The sequence below is a fragment of the Chaetura pelagica genome, unplaced genomic scaffold (assembly GCF_000747805.2).
Source record: "Chaetura pelagica isolate M959 unplaced genomic scaffold, ChaPel_1.0 scaffold425, whole genome shotgun sequence".
In the NCBI taxonomy this organism is placed as follows: domain Eukaryota; kingdom Metazoa; phylum Chordata; class Aves; order Apodiformes; family Apodidae; genus Chaetura; species Chaetura pelagica.
The window spans coordinates 5,100,542-5,119,285 of NW_009953205.1; the positions used below are offsets into that span (position 1 = coordinate 5,100,542).

Sequence of the window (18,744 nt, forward strand, 5' to 3'; positions counted from 1 at the left end):
GGCCTGCGGGCCCTCAGCGCCTTTTGTTGGGTGTTCGGGGCCGTGCGGGGCTCTGGTGTCGGGCTGCGGGGTGGGCTGTGCGGGGCTGTGATCCGGAGGGTCCGGGCACGTGTCACAGTGGCCAATGGCCATTTGTCCTGCAACTTGTGCTCCTGAAGTTATATCTTGCTGTTTGTAGTTCTTACAGGACCCTGATGAAGAAATTGCTCAGATGGAGATGAGTAGAAAAAAGCAATATGAAAATCAGGTAATGCATTTGGCTTTAGATCCTATTCCTGGTAGTCTTGCCCTAGTTGTAACTTTCTAGTACCTCGTTATTAAGAACATGGTGCAAGAGATGTGCAGCTACCACGTGCTGTATAGCAGTGGGCAAGGGGGACTATCAACCCTCTGTTGAGGAGTGCACAACACTTCAGGTTATACAGGTTGCTTTGCAGTCTTTGCAAAATATGAGGCCTGTGTTGATTTAAGGCATTGTGTTCATACTTCAGTGTGTCCAGCTGTCCTGTTACTGCAAGGGTCCTTAATATGCATTTAGGCCTGCATGGAGGGACTCTGCATTGACTTCTCTAAAGTGCTGTTGGAGTACACTGATGTGCTTATGTGCTGTTCTTTACAGGCCAAAGCACTGGACTCTTAAGCATATTAAACAGAATAATTTCTTAAGTTGGTTCATTGCAGTCATGTATCTTACCTGGGTCTCACCTGGGAGAGAGGAAGGGTTCCCCTTTTATTCCCCAGTCATCTCCATTCCCACTGGCAAGAGTTATTGTCAGACTGACAGAAAGTAAAGGGTTCCTGATTAGAACTTTGGAGTTTATCCTGATGCTAATGCAGTAGGAAAACAGGGTCCATTTCTCTGCAGAACAAAGGGGTAATTTCTTAAGGAGTAAAATCACTTAGTTGTGGAAATCAGGCCTGCAGTGGAGGTTAGTAGTAACCATTGCCAGCTTTCTCAGTAAGGCATTTAGAATTATCTGAGTTGCAAAGTCAAAACTTTAGTAGTGTCCTTTAGCTCCCTTAGTGCCCTTTCTGCAATCTTTGGACCCAAGATGCTATTGGTATCTGTATGGGGTGCTGTATTGGTATATGGTATCAAAAGCATCATGATTCCATTCATTGAGATGCCCATTCTGAAATAGGTTTATTCCCCTCCTTCTTTTTTTTCCCCTGCATGCACACACATGGTTGCTCAGGCACTATCACTAGGGCTTCAGCCTGTTAATGCAGGGTGATACTTAAGCTGCAGAAGTCATGATCAGGGAGTACAGACCATCCTCATTTCGTGCACAAGGCTATGCATAATGTGGCATATCTAACCAGAAGTGGCAGCTGGAAGTTTGAAGACTAAAGTGCTACCATAACAGATGGGCATCATTGTTTGGAATGGCCTCTGCTTGTTGCAACTGCGTATACTAGTTATCAGTCAACATATTAAGCAGGGCTCAAATGGTGAGCATTTAATGAGGGCATCTCTCCTTCCCTTCTGTCTTTCTTTTGTGCAGTATATTAAACTAATTTCTCACTTCTGACAAGGAAGAGCTGCCTGTCCTTCACCACAGCTCTCCTTCACCATAAGATTCATTCTGTTAGAGCTAAGCAAGGGCTTCTTGTGCATGTTTATTGCATAATAATAAGGTATTGTTAAAAACCCCTCAACAGGGACCCAATTTTACCGTCTTTCAGAAAGATGGTGGAAAGAAACTTACAATATATTTTGCATGCGTTGACCTTCAACTTTGAAAGTAGATAAATGCTTTCAGTTTTGTGTTCTTGTTTGTGTTCCTGGCCTGGTAGACTTTCAGTGTTCCTTCGGGAATTATAAGTAGATTAAAGTTTAGATAATTTAGACAGTAGGCATCCAAAATACATACTTGGGAATTCAAGTTAAGCTTAGGATACTGGTGGGATTTGGCCCTTTGATTCTGTAAACTGTAAATAAAATGGGTACCTGTGTATCCCTATCTTCATAGAGAATGTTTTTTTGTTGTGACAAAGTAGCCAGATTGTTACAGATCTGTTTAAAAAAGCTAACATTTGGCTGCACAGCAGCAGCTCTTCAGTCGATGGTGTGACACAAGCTATTCTCTGATATAAATTGCCATGGGCCACTAATGAGAATATGTTTACGGTTCCAGCAGCCATATAGCAGGCTTGTATGATAGCCAGTGCGGTAGTTATTCTGTTGAGGCACAACAATTCTACAATGCAAGTAGCTATAAATCCACTGCAGCCTATACCACACGACTTCTACATTAAATAAATTGTTTACTGACACTAGTTTATACACAAGGCAAAATATCATAGTCGCATCCCACTTTACAGCATCTTCATAGTCAATTCATTAGTTTGCTTCTGTTGAACATAAGGCCTGAGTTCTTAATTAGGATGCCGTTACCCTTTATGTGATGAAAGGGTGGCTGTATCATCAGGTTTGTGACAGCAGAATATTGCATAAATTCTGTGTTTGATTTTAGAGAACTGGCACTGCTGTAATTCTGCTAGCAATTCTCATATTAATTTTTGGCTGCTTTCTATGCACAGATAAACTTCCAAGGCTCCATGTAAAACAAAATTCATCTAACTAGATTAGAGTAATTCATGCCATTTTGTTATGAATTACATGGCCACCTCCATCTAGAGTGGAGAATTGAAACTAGAAGTGAGCTTCTTTGGCTGAAACAAGCTCTTGTTTGCAGAGGAGAAGATGGAGTAAACTTTCAAGAAGTACTTTTGATTAGTTCCTCACTATGCATTTTTCCAGAATCTGGTCTTACCATGTTGAAATGCTCATTTCTTTAACTAGTCTGAATTCTCTTTGGAAGATCCAATTTAAAAATAAAAACAAAACAGAACCACCCCCCCCAAAAAAAAAAAAACACACAAAAAAAAAAGGGGCAGGAGAATATTCAGACTTCTTAGAAAATTAATAGTAGTATTTGCTATTCAGAAAGAACTGGAAAAAATAATGTGAGTTGCTCCTCAGCTATTTATTAATTCTGGAGTCCCTTTCTGCTGGCAAAGAAACACCACTACATGTCAAACTAATGCATCCTGTGAGTGAAAAATGACTGGAAGTATAGGTCTTAAAATTTCTAATGGGCAAACTAAGGCTACAAAAAAAAAACACACAAAAAAAAAAGGGGCAGGAGAATATTCAGACTTCTTAGAAAATTAATAGTAGTATTTGCTATTCAGAAAGAACTGGAAAAAATAATGTGAGTTGCTCCTCAGCTATTTATTAATTCTGGAGTCCCTTTCTGCTGGCAAAGAAACACCACTACATGTCAAACTAATGCATCCTGTGAGTGAAAAATGACTGGAAGTATAGGTCTTAAAATTTCTAATGGGCAAACTAAGGCTACAGTCTAGTAGTTGGTACCTCTGTTATGATGTGCTGCTTTTTAGGGGGAGACAGACAGGCCTATCCCCCTGCTGTTCCTCTGCCTCTGATTTTCATGCTGAAAATCCTCTGACCTTGCTGTTTGAATGCATTTCTGGGTCACCTTTCTCTGCTTTCCAGCTGCCCTTCTTGCTCTGGGTTTTATGGAAGCTTGTTCTGGTGTCTCCCAGCTCATGTTGAGATGCTTAAGTGTCTCAGTGGCTTGTATTCCTGGGTGTGGTTGCTTCACTTGAGGGCTCTGCCTGTAGCAAATAACCCCAGTGGTTGCTACCTGCTCCTTTGTGTGTATAGCCTATATACCTGAAGAATGTCCAAAAGATGTGTTGAAGTGAATGGTATATCAGTGAATGATGACATGCTGCATAAAACTGAGGTGTGGGCATCTTTGAAGTTAAAGGAAAACACTTTTGAACTCCTGGATTTTCTTTATTTGGAGCTGTGTGCGCTTGACTGTTCTGTTGGACTTCTATCACCCACCTTCTGCCCTTCTTGGTGCTGCTCTTCCTAACAAGCCTTCTCATGGCCTCAGCTCATTTTTTCCAATCTGTATTTAGTTCTCAAGTCTGAGATACAGCTCAGTATCTGATCAATTGTTCCTATTTCTGTATCTGGAATATTACTGTGGGGGTCACCAAACTTTCTGGGCTCCATATAGATTTGAAGAGGCAGTTTTCCCTACTGATTTTTTGGCTTGCATCCTACTTCAGCTCCTATTTGTCTGAGAAGTAAGCCCAAGACTGTAGGATTTCCTCCATTAGACTGCACAGATTCTCTGTAACATCTGTCACTTTTTGGCAGCTTCCTGCTTGTAGGTTGGCTCTGTGCAAGCCCAAAGGAAGTTCTTCATGGTTTCCTCTCAACCTCCCCTCCTTAAACTGTTGTTTTTTTCAGTGGTGGCTTGTATTTCCTTACAGTTACAATGTGATGTAATGCAGTTTCTTGATATTATTTCTTAATTTTGGTTCCATCTCTTTCTAAATCTGCTTTAAAGACTCAGGAGTCTGATTAATATGCTCATTTCCTCAATGGAAATCCATGCCAGAGCTATGGTGTTCCCTCACTAATTCAAACTCCTGTCTCTGTTCCTGGTAGCCTCTTACTTTTGAGGGCCCTATATAATTGTCTCTAGCTAAGCCATGTGCTTTTTCTGTTGTTTGCATTGTTTCCCTGATTGTCTTGATGAGTGACATTATCTAGTAAAAAACTTCTTCTCTTCTCAAAACCTGTAAGAGGTTGACCCTTGATTCATATTTCCTTATAGAAGATTAGGGGTGGTGAGGTCTCTGAAATCAGTTGTTGCTGCAGTGTAGTATGTGAGGTATCTACTTTGTTTAACAATTCTGTGGAGCAAATCTTGGCCTTCAGAAGCTGCCGGTGTAGTAGGCACCTTTAGACACTATATAATAACTGCTTCTCTCTTGGTTTGCTGATTAACTGATAAGGTAGCACTTCTCCAAAGGCTGTTGGCAGCTGGTCTTGCCATGCAGTTTGGAGGACAAAGTGTTCCTCTAGTTTCAAGGGAGGACAAAAATTAACTTTAAGCAATCTGATGTGACACTTTCATTCAGACTTTCAGTTCACAAGAACTGTCACTGAACACCTGTCATTTTTAAGATAAAGACACTGTTTCCTGCTTTTGCCTTCTCCCACCCAAATTAAATCATGGCATGACTGCATATGTAACTGTGCTAGATTTGCATGTAGAACTCCAATAAAAAAATACCATCTTAATGTAGAACATTTTACTGTTAGTACTTTAAAAGATTCTTTTGATTTTAAGTTGTTGCGTTTTGTTTTGTTCTTGAGGCATGGAAGGATCTTGTTAAAGATTTCTGTCCTTTTAGTGCTGGGTTTCACAGCAAGATGGCTGACTTCACTGCTAGGCAGAAATACCAAATTTTAATTTCATGGGGATGGCTTTGTATTCTGCAAAAGAAAACAAGTAGTATTTTCCTGGGGGACTGATACAACATACACCAAGATCTTGTTCAATAGAGTTAGGCAGAAAAGTAAATGTAAAATTAAATTCTGGTCTGTGGAGAACGGTCTGTCTTGTCCCCCCACATGAGACTGTATAAAATGGTCCAAATAAAAGGATATGATGGGTGAAGTGTTGGGTGTCTTATGTTTGCAGACCTTGGTGAAATTCTGTATTAGAAGTGGTCAACTTGATGCTTTAGTGGCAATTGCTTAACATGTTCTTGCTTTATTCCGAAAACAATTGGATTGTAAGCACTTAGTTTTTTTCCTCTTGGCACTGCAGAATGAATGAGTAAGAAAAATTCTATAAACTACTGCTTTGCTGTGTTCACTGTCAAGGTTGCTTTGCATGGAACCATGACTTCAGGCACTGCATCTACATATTCCTTACCAGAAATCCTGACCTTGTATTTGTATAATTATAATCACAAATTGGGTTTTAAAGTTCTGTCTGGTTATTCTTGACCTGAAGGCAAGCATCTTGCTTTCATGCAAAACATTTTGGTACAAACAAAATGCTGCATGGTGATAGGAGACTCTGACTTAGATATTCTATGAAACAGCTGTGGTCCTTCAAAAGGAGAACAGGGTAAATGTTCTTCAGCTTTAGTTGCAAACTTTCTCTACTGTGAAAGTAAGCAACGGCCTTCTACTTGGCACTGGTGAAACCACACCTGGAGTGTGGTCTGTGTCCAGTTCTGGGCTCCCCAGTACAAGAAAGACTTCAACATAATGGAAAGAGTCCAGCAAAGAGCCACCAAGATGATTAAAGGACCAGAGCATCTCTTCTATAAGGAAAGGTTAAGAGAGCTGGGACTGTTTAGCTTGGAGGAAAGAAGGCTCAGGAATATTGCATCAGTGTAGATAAATACAAGAAGGGAGGAGGATGTGAGGAAGGTGGAGCCAGGCTCTTTTCAATGATGCCCAGGAATGGGACTAGAGAAGGACACAAACTGAAGCATAGGGAGTTCTTTCTAATAATCACGAAACACTTTTTTAGTGTGAGGGTGACCAAGCACTGGCACGTGTTGTCCAGAATTGTGGAGCCTCCATCCTTAGAGATACTCAGAAGCCATCTGAACATGGTTCTGGGCCACTGGCTATAGGTGGCCCTGCTCGATTGTAGCTTCTGTCCTAGTTTTTAGCCAATCTCTTCTGTTTACAGCTAAAATTATTATTTAAAAGGACAGAGTGTAAAATCCTGTATTTCATTTAATAGCCATCATGGAAAAATGTTCACCAAAATGCGCATATGCTGATTCCTACTCCAGATAAAGATGATGATCCAGTTGGCATTGATTACTCTCCCTTTATAGAGCTAAGTGTTGTTCCAACTAGAGCTTCACCATTACCAGTGTTAGGGTAAGTGTGCCATTTTGCTGCTGCTTCTCCCCCTTTTGTCTTGTTATTTGAGACTAAACATGAATCTGTCTTAGCTGGGCGAACAGAGAGGATGTATGGAAAAACATGATAAACAAAGAAGAGACCTATGTGAGGGATAAACTTTACATGCAAAGGCACCCTCTCCTGCAACCTAAAATGAGAACAATTCTTCTAGACTGGCTGATGGAGGTAAGCTTTTCTGTGCCTATGAGTATTTCAGGTGTGCTTCTGGTGAAGTTTACTAACTACCATGAGTACATTTCCTGATCTTTACATAACCCATTTAGCTCTAGACACTAATCTTCATCCTCAAGTTTGTCAGTGGCACCAAACTTAAAATATTTTATAAAATGGATTGAGTTGGTGGTGTGCAAACTGACAGTATGTTCTGATAATCATTTAGGTTGGTAGTGGATAATAATAAACTTGTCCCTAAAGCTCCATGATATATATAAGTTCTTTAAGATCACACTGCAGATAAAAGCTGCACAAATCATTATGAAGGTCATTGTAAGAAGGAAGGTGTGGTGGCTTAGAGACCAGATCCACCTCACTACCTCTGTAACTGGTAAGTAGAACGTACTACAGCTAACTCTTCTGTCTGCCTGCCAGTCTTTTTGGCTGTTTGGATGACTTGGTGGCCAGTGTCTGTTCTTAATGCTGAAGTGTTTGTGAGAGTTTTCTGAGGTTTTGGAATTATGCATCTTTGCAAAAATGAGGAACTGATGTTCTGACAGTCTTAGAACATGTGCTTACATTTCCTAAATGGGTTTTCACTCTGATCTCTTTGCTTTGGGAGCTGCTGAAGTGGCAGTCATCTTGTGTCAAAGAAAACTGTTTAACTCATGTTTTTAGTTAACGTGTTTCTTCACAATAACAGTGAAGCAGAAAGCCAATATGAATTTTATGGCTAACTCTTGCTTTTTAAAATACATCTCTAGCATCTGGTTTTTACTTTGTAACACTGTTTTTGACCTTTTGTAATGTCTGATGTCTCTCCAGGTTTGTGAAGTCTACAAGCTTCATAGAGAAACTTTTTATTTAGCACAAGATTTCTTTGATCGGTTTATGGCAACACAACAGAATGTTGTAAAAACACTATTGCAGCTTATTGGTATCTCTTCTTTATTTATAGCAGCAAAGCTTGAGGTAAGTATCTCCAGCTTTAACATAAAAATGGGAATGGACAGACAACACACTTACTGTATATTAGATGCATTTTGGCAGGCTTTATGAAATTTGTTGCTATGACTTTTCAGCTGGGAGAGAGAAAAAAGAGCCTTTTATCCTTTTCAAAATTCTTCCTATTTTTTGTAGAATTGGCTACTATAATTAACATTAGCTAACATCACAGTATATCTCTTTCATCTCTAAAGGTTAGCCTTTTCAGTGTTAGAATAAATATAAAGGTTTTAATTGCAGTTGCTAAATGAGCCTTTGTCTGGCTGCTGTGTACAGAGATGACTTGTTGCACATCTGTTGTCAGTGGAGTACCTGCTGGATGATAGTCTAAGCTATTCTATGTCTCATGGAATGGTTTGGGTTGGAAGAGACCTTAAAGATCATCCAGTTCCAACCTGCTTGCAGATCAGGTGGCTAAAAGTCCCATCCAACCTGCCCTTGAACACTTCCAGGATGGGGCAGCCACAGCTTCTCTGGGCAACCTGTTCCAGTGTCTCTCCACCCTCAGACTAAAGAACTTCTTCCTAACATATAAATCTACCCTCTTCCAGTTTGAAATTGTTCCCTCTCATTTTATCACTACATAGTTGTTTTGTTTTTTTTTTTTACTGGAATAAATTGAACTATTAAAATAAGTAGTGCTTTTAAAGTTCTCACTGCTTGTCTTCAGATACGGCTTTTATGCATCAATCTGTTCTTCTCCAACAAAGGATAAAAAGCCTTTTCTTTAGGATGTATAAAAAATCTTTGTCATTTATAATCCTGTCTTAGTTGTAATGTAGTCAAACATAATGCATGTTGTCCTGCATTATGTACTGTTATACACCCATCACCAGTGAAAGGTGCAGGCTACAAGCAGGAAGGTTGAACAAGAAATGTGTGTAGCAAAGGTTGAGTAGAGCGTCATGAGTAAGGATGGGGGTTATTTAATCCTGTGTTTTGAAATGCTGAATTAGTGGTGGGTTGTCTTTGTTTACTTTTTTTTCCTGCAGCATGAGACTAGTTAAAACCCTTTCCACAAATAATACTTGATCTCCTGTTTTTCAGGAAATTTATCCACCAAAGTTGCACCAGTTTGCCTATGTTACAGATGGAGCTTGTACAGAAGATGAAATCCTCAGTATGGAATTGATCATTATGAAGGTAGTATTTCAAAGTGGAATTAGCTCTACTTTAGTTTTAAAAACATCTAGCACAATCAGACTAAAAGCAGAGAGCCTCAGTTAATTTTGTGTTGCAAAGAGACAATTTCTAATTGAAAAGCAGTGTTCTGTAGGTTACAAGTGATGTAAAGCATCAACCAGTCTGTGTATTAACAAAATGAATTGTTCCCCCACCCTATCAGCAGGAGGAGGTACAGGAGAGGATTAGATTTTTGTGTTTCAAAGATTCCTTGACCAACTGGAATTACAGCTTCTGATCTAGAGTAAATGAAGTTGCATGGTTTAGGTTAGAAACTCTTTACTGAAGTATTGTACATGTCTACTTTTTCAGGCTCTTAATTGGAACTTAAATCCACTGACAGTTGTATCCTGGCTAAACATTTACATGCAAGTTGCTTATTTAAATGAGCTTTATGAGGTATTGCTGCCACAATATCCACAACAAATATTTATACAAATAGCAGAGGTAAGACTGATTTCTTCCTTCAAATGCTATTTCACCTGGAAAAAAAGGTGTTCTTGTGCTAGACTTGTTTAACATCTGTTGTCTTGTAGCTCTTGGATCTCTGTGTGCTGGATATTGGCTGCTTGGAATACACATATGGAGTACTTGCAGCTTCTGCTTTATATCATTTCTCCTCATCGGAGCTGATACATAAAGTTTCAGGTATTGGCATTTATAAACTAAGTCTAATGTGCTTACAAATGTTAAGTCTACATTCAGGCAGATGAGCACATATCTTGTTTTCCAGGTTATGAATGGTGTGAGATAGAGGAATGTGTAAAATGATGAGCACATATCTTGTTTTCCAGGTTATGAATGGTGTGAGATAGAGGAATGTGTAAAATGGATGGTTCCATTTGCAATGGCTATAAGGGAAGCAGGAAGCTCCAAACTCAAACACTTTAGAGGTGTAGCTCCTGAAGACTTGCACAATATACAGACGCACATAAATAGCTTGGATTTGCTGGTATGTATGTGTATATTGAAGATAAATCTGCCTGTAAAAGCTTCTAAATCTTTCCTCTTTGGTTAGAACACACAGTGAAGCATTATCGGATTGAGACTGAGTGTAGTCAGATGATACAAGGCATAAAGTTGTACTCTAGTTCCAAAACTGTTGTGACAGAGAATTGTCTTGGGTCTGATTTGTTCAGTATTTAGTTCAAAAAGGTGATTTTTTTAATTTAAGCTTCTCCTCTCAAATAGCAAGTAATTACCCTAGAAATTGGAATCATACTTCTACCTTTTGGAATACTTCAAATATTGTATGTTAGACTTTTCTCTATAGGAAAGGCAGATAATACAACCTTGTCTGATGAAAGTAAATGAAGACTGATCACTTGAGACTGCTAGGTGACACTGGTTGTTGACAAGAAGTTAAGTGGGAGTGTTTTTTAGCATGAGTAACTTAGAACATCAGAACATTGTTCAACAAATTGTATTAGTTAGTCTAAGATAGTTGGTTTGTGGGTTTTTTCTGATTAGGTTATTTGATTGTAGCAGAAGTTAAAGCTTTTCCTGTTCAGTTGCTTCTCAGTTTTGTCACCTTGAAGATTCAAGTGTCATCATGCTCATAATCAGATTCTGAAAGTTAACACTGATCTTTTGGGGTTTCTATTCACTGTTGTGTACTGCATGGTTTATCAGTTACTGGTAGGGGGGTTAGATACAGATACACATTTCCAGATTAGCAGTCCATCCAGTTATAAAACGTCAAATTATATTGATAGACAAAAATAAAGGTGTTTTTTTCTCTTTTCCTGTGCTTTCAGGACAAAGCTCAAGCAAAACAAGCCATATTGGCTGAACAAAATAGGACTTCACCTTTCCCCACTGGTGTCCTTACACCACCGCAGAGTAGTAAGAAACAGTCTTCTGGACTGAAGCCAATATGACTATAGAAATGGTTGACAGACAGTTTTGCTGAAGTGCCTGTTCTGCTGGTTCTTACTCCTGCTCCATTATGGAAATGCTGCCAGTGAAGTTCATAAGCTTTTATGGAACCTGAAAAGGAAACCTTACTTTTTTTGGTGACAGAAGAATTTTTCTATTTGAAATATTTTTATTGAACATTAAAATATTTTAAAGATATTGATCAAGTACACCAGCCACTTAAATGAACACCGAAGAGTGCTCCAAATGCTGCTATGGAGGGTGATGCTTGATGTGACCAGCTGTTCAGAAAAAGGGCTTGGTTAGTCACTGTGCCTGTTTGTCCTTTGGATAATGTGCAGTCGTACTGTCCTCTGACAAATGGGCAAAAAGCCTCTGTTTTTGAAATGGTTGGTTTACAACTTGATGCCTTTTTAAAAACTCTTTATTGTAAATGCTGCTATGTCTCTTATGTATCCAGTTTTAATAAAAATGCTGTCTAAGACAGCTGGTTTTATGTATATTCCTATTTTTCTTATGGTCAAGATTTTCAGACTGACCACTAGTAGCTGTGGGAGTTGGGGATGAATTATGTAGTAATTGTTGCATTATTTATTTATTACTACTGACTTATCAGTTAAAACTTCTTTTTTGAATACTAAGATAAAATTGTCATGTTGGGCTACTTGGATTTCCCTTAGCCAGGTACAGTTGGCTAGGGAGGGGATAATAAACATGACAAGTATTATGGGGAATCCTTCTGCAACACACTTTGTAATGATAAATGTATTAGGAAATTTTGTCTTAAAATTCCCTGTCTCAAAGCATGTTGTCTGGATTGTTATGCTTAATAGCCAGAAGTGATCAGTAGGAAAGACTTTTCTTATAACATAATCATTTAAACTTTGGGATTTTGGCATAGTCTTTGACAATTAACTCTTCTGTGCAAAATTCTGGAATGGTCACAGGAAGAATTGTCCTTGATCTTTGCAGGGTCTGAGTATCTGAGCAGTCATAGTAAGACCTTTTCTGAAAAGTCATGGTTCTGGAGAAAAAGGAAATAGAGAAATAAATATGAGAAATGGTTGCTTTGTTTTTCTCATTATGTTCATTTTGAAGGATTGTAAACAGCCCTGAAAACTTGTGAGACTACCAGGATTCATCGTGTTGTACTGTAGATAACTTAGGTGCTACCACACTTTGATTTCAGGAAGCTCCTACTCTGTAATGACATTACAGATACTACCTTTCACTTTCAGTTTTAAGCTAAATACAACTTTCTGGTTAGTACCTATTCAAGAGTAAATGCAGGTGTTCCATGTGTTATCTGGGGCTGTGTGGGAAACCTGTATCTGAGAGATACAGAGATCTATGGATGAAACTGTTCAGATAACATCTTGCACTAAATTGGAGTTCTCCTTCAGATGGTAATCCTACTAATTGTATAACTTTTTCCTCCCCCTCCTAAAAGGTCAGCCTTCTTTATTTTGATGGGAAGCATTCCATTCAGAGCATGGGGATCACAGCTTTGCAGCTTCCCAGGTAGGAATGCTATGGTGTGCCAGAGATACTGTACTTTCCAGCAGGGGTGACTCACCTTAAGAGCTATTTTCTTACTCTCTCATTGTTTATGCTTTAAGAATCTTTGTTTCTTGTTGTCTTGCAACATGTGGATACTATGTCTGAATGTGCTGTCTTTCTAGCATAGCTTGAAAAAATTATGCACTGGTTGCTACAGGCTGAAAACTATTTTATGGAGGAATGGTATAATTAAGATAGTTGTCCCTATTAACAAAATAACGAGAAAACAACAAACAAAAACCAAACAACAAACCCCAAAATCCAAAACCAAGAGGGTATTTCCTCTGTATTTCTTTGCTTGAGGAGCCTATTCTCCTAAATTTTGTCCTGGATCAATCTGGAAAAAGATTTGTAGCAGGTGGGGGAAGCAAGTGGGCCGTTCTGCCTGACTAGATTAAAAATAAAAAATAAAAGGTTAAGTGTGCTTACAAGCAGGCTGACGTTTGTGCAACAAAGGTGAGCTCATGTTATATGATAGGTTCCTGCAAGTGGTCTTTGACTTGAAGCATATTACACTGAGAGTTGAGGTGGGTTCTGGGCTCCAGAGAAGGACAGCCCAGGGCAGTGTGTGAGGCTGCTCTTCCTGGTGCATGAGTGCAGGGGGGGCTTGCAGTCACTGGGGAACACCAAGAAAGCAATTTATATGTGTGTTGCTGTATGCTCCTCCACTGGAAAATGTCTTTCTCTTTAATAGCTGCAGAGCAGCATAAAGCATGCTGCAGAGTAAATTGAATTCTGCAGTAACTCAGGTGGCATATGATTATCTTTCTCCTTTGGAAAGGTTTGTTGTAGCTATGTATCAAAACTTCACCTTGGTCTGAAAGCTGGGGACATCAGGGAAACTTGGAACAAGAAAAATGGATCCAGTCCTAATTTTCTGTTACTGCTACAATGAAAATAGAAAGTTGGTGGTAGCTGTGAGAATATTGAGGGAAATAGCCCTAAATGAATGAGCTGAGGCTGCAGTTGTGAGCTGGGGTGGAGGAGGAGGGCTGGTGAGCAGAAAGGATGGAGATGTGGAGGTCTGTGCTGTGAGTCTGCCAGATGCTAAGTTGTTGAAAATGCTATAATTGTCTGAGAGTAGCTCATAGAAATAGTTACCCTGCATAGCTTGTCTCAAAGCAGCCATATGGTCTGCCTGTGGTTATCAGTTTCCTAGGTCTCAGGTCAGCCTCTCCTCTTGGTTCTCAGGGATTGGTTCTCAGGGATTACAACACCAGGAGTTTTACCTCCCTGCTCACATGCAGTGGGGGTGAGCAGCTGGGACAGAGAGCACAGTGGTTACCCAGGTATTCAGCCATCCATCCCATGGGAGCTGCAGGCCCTTTAAGCCTTTCTAGCCTGGCTTGAGGTTCTGGAAATTCCTGGGTGCTGTTTCCTTCATGTATAGCACAGCTGGCTTGTCTCACGGCAGTGAATGCTCTTCCCTCCAGCAGCCTGGGAGGTCAGACCTTGGTACAAGTGCACAAGGCTTCCTGCAGTGTTACCTCTTGGGGGGTGGCATCCAGGCACTTGAAGTTCAGCTTGGGAGTTGCTAAAGGCTGCAACTTGCTTTCCTGCAGACTTCAGGGAGAGTAGCACCTAGTCAGGGCACCACAAGATTAGGTAAAATTCTGCTAGGAAATAATCAGAGGGCCAGTGTGCAGTGCAGAAGGAGAGTTGGCAAGTAAACAGGTTGACATTGAGTAGACTGGCTTTACCTTGTTTCTTGGCATATATCTTCAATTTTGGAGACATTTCCTCTAGGTATTTAACAACATGCATTTAAAGCATCAAATTGTACCCTCATCTTTCAAACCTTTCTCCTTCATAACTCTCTCTCCCCTCAAAAGAAAGGGAGACTCTAGCATGTACTGTGAAATAATACAGGTTAACTCAGACTTCATCTAGCCTTGAGTTTGGAGATTGAAAGCAGCTCCTCCTTGCTGGCAAGGCTGAGGTCAGCTTGACCAGGGCTCTTGTAATCTCTCTGGAGAGCTTTCCTGCTCAGACTATGTAAATAGGGGGTGCAGCTTCATCGTGTGCTGCCTGCGGCAGGAAGCAGCGGGGCTCTTCCTTCCTCTGTGCTGCTCCTGCCTGTGTCCCTGCCAGCATCACCTGTGTCACAGGGTTCTGACCTGCCACCTCTGGGGTGGGCAGTCAGGGTGGAGTAACTGAGAGGGTTGGGTTTGATGTTTTTCTTTGGTGTTTTTGTAGCTAATTTGTGAAACTTCTGTGTTTTGAAGTTAAGACTTCAGCAAAAGTCACTTGCCTTGGGTCGTTGAACAGTAAGTATTTTGGTGATGGGCTCTTTCAGCCGTGCTATCTCCAAACAAGTCACATGGCATCTTATCTTTAAAGTGCAAAACGTTTCTCTCAAGTTTTGAATTGTTTGCTACTGACACAACTTGTACTTAATCAAGCATTTAGCTAAAACTACAGTATATTACAATACTGTGTAATCTGTCTCCTTTCAGTCTCCTGAAATAATCAGTTCAAGCCAAGCACAAGAGGGTAAGTTTGTGTATGAAGCTTTTTATTTCTCTTCATGGTGAATTTGAGTTAATAAAAGGAAATACAGTATTCTTTGTAGACTGAATAAAAACAGGACTTTTAAAACTCTGCAGATTGAAATGTTTAAGGACAAATTAGATCAAATGGCTATCAAGGAAGGAAGGAAAACCTTTCTCATCACAGGGGGCTTTAGTCCTGCAGCTGCTGGCAATTCAGAGGAGCAGACTGTCTATTGGAACTGCATATATTTGCAAACTGGTTTTGTTTCACTGATCTGAATGTGCTCTTGTCTAACAAGTATAGTAAGAAAGCAAATGTATTTCATAATGTACTGATTTTTGGTGTTTCAGCAGGGCTTCAAGGAGGAAAAATGTTTCTATTAGAGATAGGATCTGTGATCACCTGGGATATAAAAAAGGATCATGCAGAGCTTGGTGGGTGCTGGGTGGGTAGACCTGTTCTTCTTCTCCCTGGGTATTTCAGTTCTCAAATACCTGCTTGTTTGAACTGAGGTGGCTGCCAGGAACATAAAGGGGGGGGGATGAAAACCCCCTACTCCTCAGCACAAGACTATGGTCTTGCTTCTGCTGACTGGTGCCTGTTCTCCCAAACATACACTCTGGGATGGAAAAAAGCCTGTGGTGACCTGGACAAGACCTTCTTTTTGTTGGAGGGGTAAGTTACCCTTACCAGCATGTTTTGATGTGATGTAATATCAGTCTCAAATGTAATGTCTGACACGGACTTTGCTAGAGAAATAAGACATTCTTAAATCTCCATGAGCATTGGAAAGAGGAGGAGCTAGTATGTTCACAGACAGGCTGTGGTGGGAAAATGGTTCTGTACATCTAAGTGTACTTAATATCTTTCTGGCAATATTTCAGTTGGGCTTCACTTTGTTTTAAAAAAGTGTTCTGCCACATCTGTTAATGGATTTTTAAGCTATAAAGGCAAAATCAAAGGATCAGATGTTTGGCTTTTTACAAACTTGAAACTGAAATGATACTGGGCTTAATAATGAACTGAACAATTTTCCTGACAGAAAAAAGGAACAAGCTTAAACATTTTCTGGAAAGTCATGCAGTTAAAGGCCATGCTACAGACATGATCTTCCTGGTACTAAAAGCATACCTTGGTATGTAATTTTCTTCCATCAGAGGCAGATTCTTTTATTTTCAGTGGGGTCAGGGGAACTGTGAACAAGCAATTTCAAAGGAACTTGTGCTCTCACTGCAATGACAGTAAAGCTGTAATAAAGCCATGTGGGAAAGGGCTTGGTTTTCCCCCCACAAGGCAAAAGAAGCAGGGACAGCTGTGATTTGCCAGGTTGTCATGTTCAGACTCCAGTTACATGAACCTACCTATTGCCTGCTCTGCATGTAACTGGGATAAATGGTTTGAGCACTCTTGGATTGAATCCCAGAGTAACAACATCAGACAGAGAAAAGAGTAATCTGGTACTTTTTATAATTCTGTGTAAGGTGTTTGGATTTTCTCAGGAAGGTATTCTATGAAGGTGCTAGCCTCTGCAGCTCAGTGTCTCAGCCCAATTTTCTCTAAGTTAAGAATTATTGAAGGGAATTAAAATAACTTTTTTTTTACCCCAACATTCATCTTCCAAGTGATTGCCAGATGTTAGTGTACTACTGCTTGGACTGTACAGTTCACAGTGAGGTTTGATGGTTACTCTCTGGTTTAAGGTTGGTCTGAGAATAAACGAGTTGCTTTCTCATCTCAGCCAGGTCTGCAAAATGTTGTGTTCTGATGTTTTAATTTTGGCCAAAATCTTGCAGAATGAAGAATGCACTGAGGAAAGGTTAGGATACTGTGTGGCTTTATTAGTGTTCTGGGCTTCAGTCTAGAGATTAATAATGGCCATAGACAGTGTCTCTTCATATTAAAGTGTCTTCACATGAGTAGTTTGGGTGAGTGCAAAAGGACTGCAAGGCACAAGCAAGCTGTCTTGTCTCGCCCCAACTGACGATGAGTCAACACTTTAATATAAAGAAGAGACAGTTGGTAACAGTCATTAACATAACAAAGTGCCCTACAGATCACTCCAAATTCATCCACTGTTTTTAAGCCAACATTTTCCCTTGAGAAGTGGCAACAGAACAATTTGAATGTTTTGCTGCCTGGGCCACCCTGTTTTGCAGGGAGTGGGAGAGGTGCTCCTGCTGGATGGCTGGTCCTGACACCTAATAGAGGATGGTATTTGATTGCAGTGACAGTATGCTAATTTATTTTTTTTACCCCTATTTCCTATCAAAACTGAATTCATGGTGGGGGTGTAGTTTGTGGTTTTGTTGTGGGTTTTTTGGTTTAGTTTTTTACCCCCCTTCCCTGCCTCTTGGCTTCCTTCATTGGACAACTTCAAGAAGATCTGATTTCTGTAAGGCAAGAAGGAAAAGGAGTCAGACAGCCTGCTGATCCTCAATGTAGAGGAGAAGCACAGACTCAGCTACTGTGTTCTGTGCTTGGCTGGACCCCTGGGTGAGTGATACTGAGGGCTCCAGGCTGGATGAAAGGTGGGAAGCAAGAGGGGAAGAAGGAACCAGGGGTGTAGCACTGGCAGCTGTCATGTATATCTGGCATTGAAGGGGGCTGAGAAGAGGCGACAGGTAGCTTCAAGGAGGAAAGAAACACCATGCCCAAGAGCAGGTCTATTAATCTGGTGCTCATGGACAAACTTGCTTGGCTTCTGTGCAGAGCATCTGTGGGAAATGGTTCTTCTTCCCCACATAAGTCTATGTTGGAATCGGCTCGTGACAGCATCCCACTGGGATGATGCCAGAATGTGTGGGTTGAACATACCAAGACACCATCACAGGTCTGCCCAGAACAACCTGGTTTTGTCATTGCTGTAACTTGCTCGTGTTCTTAAACTATGGTGACAGGTTTCTCCTGCCATTTCTGAGGGCAGAAACCCAGGCAGAGGGTTGTTTGGAGAGGCATCAATTTACCTCTTACAGTTGCGTATGTGACTCTGAGTGCCTACAGATGGGTCCTCATCTCGAGGGCAGATGCAGGCACGTGGGACACAGGGTTGGGATGGCTGTGTCTGTTCTGGCACCTGTTGCTCACCAGCGTGAAAGAAATCCCTGACTCCCCCCCAGCTGTTGGTGGCAGGGGAACCGGATGGATCTCTTCTACCTCCACCTCTGCCCATGGTGGCCAGGGCAGCTGTGTGAGGGTGGTCATCTTTCTGGAGCGCGGGGGGGAGCATGAATGCATCCCTTTGTGCAGGGCTGCTCTGGGGGTCGTGTACTCCTTCAGGGATGTGGAGACCGGGTTGGAAGACGTCCGGCTGGGACCTGGCTGGGAGAGGGGCCGTGGAGATGGCAGGAGCAGCTCAGCAGCCCCCACGCTCATTGACTTAATTGGGGCTGCCCGGCAGGGCGGGAGGAACACAAGATGGCCGGGATTCTCACGGTGTGGGGAGGCTCGTCCGCCACCACCGGGAACCGGCCCAATCATTAATGTCAATTAAGTACAGAATGTGTAGATTACTGACATGTTATTGTTAGGGCTCTAAAGGAAATATAATTAATAAAACTCCCCCACACACCAAGAGGTGGCCCTTTGTGTTCCCTGGGCTTTCCCTGCCAGCAGTGTCTATCTCCTCCCGCAGCCCCGCGCTCCTTTCGGCAGCCTCGGACAGCATTAACATCTGAATTAACATA

The 18,744-nt window shown here is 41.0% G+C and overlaps 1 protein-coding gene across 1 annotated transcript; it reads left to right on the forward strand.

The window, feature by feature from the left end:
- The first annotated feature begins 184 nt into the window (after nt 1-184).
- Nucleotides 185-11,378, forward strand: CCNE1 (cyclin E1). The gene is made up of 9 exons (XM_009997466.1): nt 185-247; nt 6,603-6,745; nt 6,820-6,955; nt 7,769-7,915; nt 8,996-9,091; nt 9,443-9,577; nt 9,667-9,778; nt 9,925-10,082; nt 10,888-11,378. Exons 1-9 carry the CDS (start codon nt 212-214, stop codon nt 11,008-11,010), a joined length of 1,086 nt encoding a protein of 361 aa, XP_009995768.1. The 5' UTR covers nt 185-211; the 3' UTR covers nt 11,011-11,378.
- The last annotated feature ends 7,366 nt before the right edge of the window (nt 11,379-18,744 follow it).

Bases quoted from the DNA above. Each gene is read 5' to 3' on its own strand.
- CCNE1 (XM_009997466.1), top strand. From the start codon at position 212: ATGGAGATGAGTAGAAAAAAGCAATATGAAAATCAG. The intron at 6,746-6,819 runs GTAAGTGTGCCA...AATCTGTCTTAG, and splicing joins TCACCATTACCAGTGTTAGG to CTGGGCGAACAGAGAGGATG. The intron at 9,092-9,442 runs GTAGTATTTCAA...CTACTTTTTCAG, and splicing joins TGGAATTGATCATTATGAAG to GCTCTTAATTGGAACTTAAA.